This window comes from Penaeus vannamei, chromosome 16 (genome assembly GCF_042767895.1).
Source record: "Penaeus vannamei isolate JL-2024 chromosome 16, ASM4276789v1, whole genome shotgun sequence".
Lineage (NCBI taxonomy): Eukaryota > Metazoa > Arthropoda > Malacostraca > Decapoda > Penaeidae > Penaeus > Penaeus vannamei.
Window position 1 is genome coordinate 25,703,344 of NC_091564.1, and position 5,000 is coordinate 25,708,343.

The 5,000-nt window shown below is 25.7% G+C and overlaps 1 protein-coding gene across 1 annotated transcript in view; it reads right to left on the minus strand.

The window, feature by feature from the left end:
- LOC113800430 (phospholipid-transporting ATPase ABCA3) overlaps positions 1-5,000 on the minus strand; it is a gene marked incomplete at both ends in the record, with an annotated part of 82,587 nt that overhangs the window by 289 nt on the left and 77,298 nt on the right. The window contains 3 exon segments of the mRNA XM_070131360.1: positions 3,500-3,675; positions 3,795-4,044; positions 4,720-4,999. Of these exon segments, the coding sequence (XP_069987461.1) occupies positions 3,500-3,675; positions 3,795-4,044; positions 4,720-4,999 (706 nt within the window).

The window sequence follows — 5,000 nt, forward strand, 5'->3', positions numbered from 1 at the left end:
ACTCAAGCAGTGCTTTGAAACTATCAATGTATAAAAGATTTTCATGATGAAAATAGTAAAAATCAACAAAGAAAAAAATACAAAAAAAAGATACAAAAAAAAAATACAAGGATTATTTCAGAGATTAATTTGTAATGGTGTACTTGAACAAAAGCAATGTAAAAAAAATAATAATCATCAATAACAAAAAACAATGACAACCACAACAATAATAATATTAATTGGTATTATCATTATCATTATGATCATCATTGTTATCATAATCATTACCATTATAATAATTTAAAGAAATTATTCAGAAATATACCAGTTACAATAATTTGAAGAAATTGTTATGAAATATACCAAAGTTTATTATAAAATTGGAAAGCAATATTAATTTCCTGATTGGTTGTCTTGATGATAGACTCATTACACAGTTGCAGTTCACCACCATTCACAAAAACTATTTCCTTGGCCATGGATAAGATGGGATAATTCTTCATCACTCACTTCTTCAGCTACTTATCCAGAAATGAAGGACACAAATTATATTACCACTGTGTCTGAAGTAATACAAATAATATCAACAATAAAAATGATGATAAAAATAAGAGTAATAGTAATAGTTATAGTAATAATAATAGTAATAATAATAATGATGATAATAGCAACAATTATGATATCAAAATTATGATATTAAAAATAATTATATTAGTAATATTATAACGATGATAATTATCATCATCATCATTATAATAATTTCTATTTTTATTTTTCACTATCATGATAACAGTAATAATATTGATATTGAAAAAATAACAATACCAATAACAATTATGATAACAATAATAATGATACTACTACTACTATTATTACTTTTAATAATAATATCATTATTATTTTCATTGATATTAACAATATTAATTCAAATACTACTACAAATAATAACAATAATAATATCATTATTTTCATTGATATTAATAATATTAATTCAAATACTACTACAAATAATAACAATAATAATAGTAATGATAATGATGATGATGATCATCATAATAATAATAATACTTATAATAATAATAATGATAATAATAATACTTAAAATAATAATAAGGATGATGATAACAGTAATGCTATTGATAATAATATTAATTCAAATACTACTACAAATAATAACAATAATAATATCATTATTATTTAATATCATTATTATATTCATTGATATTAATAATATTAATTCAAATACTACTACAAATAATAACAATAATAATAGTAATGATAATGACGATCATCATCATAATAATAATAATAATACTTATAATAACAATAAGGATGATGATAACAGTAATGCTATTGATATTAAAAAAATAACAGTAACAATTACAAGTAGAAGCACTCAGAGAGTGCTAAAATCTGTTCATAACTCTGAGTTATCCTGCTAGAAGCACTAAGAGAGCGCATACCAAAGGCAATAGGAGTAACTGTTGCAATTGTTTAAAAAATTCCTGGATCCCAATCATGATCTGGATCACCACCATAAATAATGGCATCCCTATTTGGCTAAGACACACTTCTGGTAAATATTTCATAAAAATCTATAGATAACTTTTTGAGTTATCCTGCAAACCAACCAACTAACAAACTAACCAACACTACCCAAAAAAAAAATGTCCTTGACAGAGAAAAATAACAATAATAATGATACTTCTACTACTACTACTCATAATAATAATAATAATAATAATAATAATAATAATAATAATAATAATAATAATAACAATAACAACAATAATAATAATAATAATAATAATAATAATATCATTATCATAATAAATGTCATTAATATTAACAATACTAATTCTACTAATACTACTGCTAATAATAATAATAATAATTTAAAACAATAATTTGGCTGAGACACACTTCTGGTAAATATTTCATAAAAATCTATTGATAACTTTTTGAGTTATCCTGCAAACCAACCAACTAACAAACTAACCAACACTACCCAAAAAAAAATTCCTTGACAGAGAAAATAACAATAATAATGATACTTCTACTACTACTACTACGCATAATAATAATAATAATAATAATAATAATAATAATAATAATAATAACAATAAAAATAATAATAATAATAATATCATTATCATAATAAATGTCATTAATATTAACAATACTAATTCTACTAGTACTACTGCTAATAATAATAATAATCATTTATAACAACAATGATGGTGTACATCTCCGCTAGGGCCACTGATCCAATAAAATCACGTCTTTCTCAAATACACTGGTGACATCCAAAAACATAACCTCCTTGGCAGAGATAATAAAGGAAATGGTAATAATGATAGTTACTCCTATTGCCAAGGAAATATGGGAGACTGATGCAATCATTCAAAAAAATCCTGGATACAGATCATTATCCAAAATTTAATGGCATCTAAGTTAGGCTAAGACACACCTCAGATTAAAATTTCATAAGACTCTGTTCACAGGTTTTTAAGTTATACATCCATTGAACTAACAAACAAAAACAAACAAAAAACACTCAACCAATGGTTTCAAAAACATAACCTCTTTGGTAGAGGTAATAATGGTAATGATAATGGTGATAATAATAATAATAATAATAATAATAATAATAATAATAATAACAATAATAATAATAATGATGATAATGATAATAATAATAATAATAATAATAATAATAATAATAATAATAATAATAACAATAAAAGTAATAACATAATAATAATAATAAAAAATAATAATAATAATAATAATAATAATAATGATAATAATAATAATAATAGCAATAATAATCCTGATCATGATCATCATACCAATAACAATAAAATACTTCTAGACAAAATATATAATTCTAAATCCTAAAATAAATTCTATAAAAAATATAAAACCAACACAAAGTCCTCTAAAAACAGCAAGATCCAAAATCAAAATAAAAAGTTGCCAACACTAAATCTGTATTGGAACAGGGAGGAAGCACAACAGGATAAGTGAGATACATATCAAAACAGTGATATATGAAGCTGGGCACTGATAATAATATTCTAATGAAAATGGTGTGGCCAAAACATTTGCAAACATAGATATATCTTAATCAAATTGGTAAAACTGTGAAAATATTTGTTCTATATATAACAATATGGAACAGCAAAATGCATGTCAAGACAAAGAGAGGAAAAGTTATCAAAAACTCTCTTATGAAAAAAAAATACTTTATAATGTTTGCTTTATAAATGTCTCAATATCCTGTACAAACTAATAGATGAAATTAATCTGACACTGATTCATGCTACAAAACCATGCTTACTTAATAAATCATAATACATTTATGCAAGTCTAAGTGACTATTGTGAAGTTCTAAACATCAATTGTACAAAAAAAATAAAGATATAAATCATTAGTTGTACTTACATTATGACATGGTGACAACAGATATATTGTGATCAACTCTAATGAACAAGAAATAGTACAATTCATTTACCTTCATAACTCTGCTCAGGGTCTAAATCAATTTGCTCCACAGAATTGTCACTATGCTGAAGCAGAAGTCCATTTTCTTGGTCAAGCATCAAAGAACTTGCTTTGTGTTTCTTAGCTTTTATAAATGCTGGTTTTGGTATGTCATTTACATCTTCCACATTGACAGACTCCCCAACTCTGTCAATGATATAAATTTACAATCTTACAATAGTGATATCTTACTCTCAAAGTGTTTTCAAAATCTAAGATTACAAATACAATTTACTTTTATTAAGTATCACCTCTTTTTCACTAACCTTAAAAATACTTCATCCATTGTGGTCTGGGAGGCTCCATAACTGGATATTTGTAACTGTTTTCGACTGTTTTCCAGCTGCAAGAACAAAGCTTCAAATTTGGCTACATCTGCATTGGGAAGAACATAAGAGAGCTCAGCCCCAACATTCTGGTCAAGTTCTGCATCGGGTATGTGACTTTGAAGGACAGTCGTGATAGCATCTACCTTACAGCCTTTTTCTTTAACAATGATTAGACGATAACCAGCACCTATAAAAAGTACATGCAAAAAGTTTCATTAGTAATAACAAAGTCATCAAATCCTTATAATTAATATAACTAGCAAATCACACATTCAAAGACCAATAATAATGTTTAGAATCATCAACACATTACATTACAATAATGACAAATAGTATGACAAATATACTGATATAACATAACACTACCACAAAGAGTTAAGAATTGAAGCAAACTAGAAGATAGGGCAAAATGCATCAAATGAAAAATCTATCAACTGGAATTAATACCAAAGAAATATCTAATAATAATAATAATAATCATCATACAAATAACAATGATAATAATTACAATAAAAATAATAATAATAATAATAATACCAACAATAATGATAATAACCAACATAACAAAAAAAAATAATAACAGCATTAATAACAAAGCAATAATAATAATGACAACAATAGTAATTTCAATAATGATAATACCAGCATTAATAACAAAGCAATAATAATATAATAAAATAATAATATAAATAATCACCTTAATACTAATACTAGTAATAAAAGCTACAACAATTATGGTTCAAACAAAAATACTAATATCAGTAATAACAAAAGTAAAATCATGAAAAATAATATTAATCAAAATTTCTTTTTCATTCCCCTTAATGACTAAAGACATCACCAAATGAACCTTGTCTCTCACCATATTTCTTCTTCAAGAACAGGGATGACCCACAGCATTGCACAACTCCATTAGCCATAATGGCAATTCTGTCACCTAGGAGGTCAGCCTCTTCCATGAAGTGTGTAGTCAGGAGGATGGTACGGCCAGGTCGCTCCTGCTGCAAGAGGTCCCAGATGATCCTCCGAGCTCCTGGATCCATGCCTGAGGTTGGCTCATCCAAAAAGATCACATTGCTTCCCGCACAAAGGGCAATTCCAACAGATAACTTCCTCTTCATTCCTCCAGAAAGTGTTTTGGCC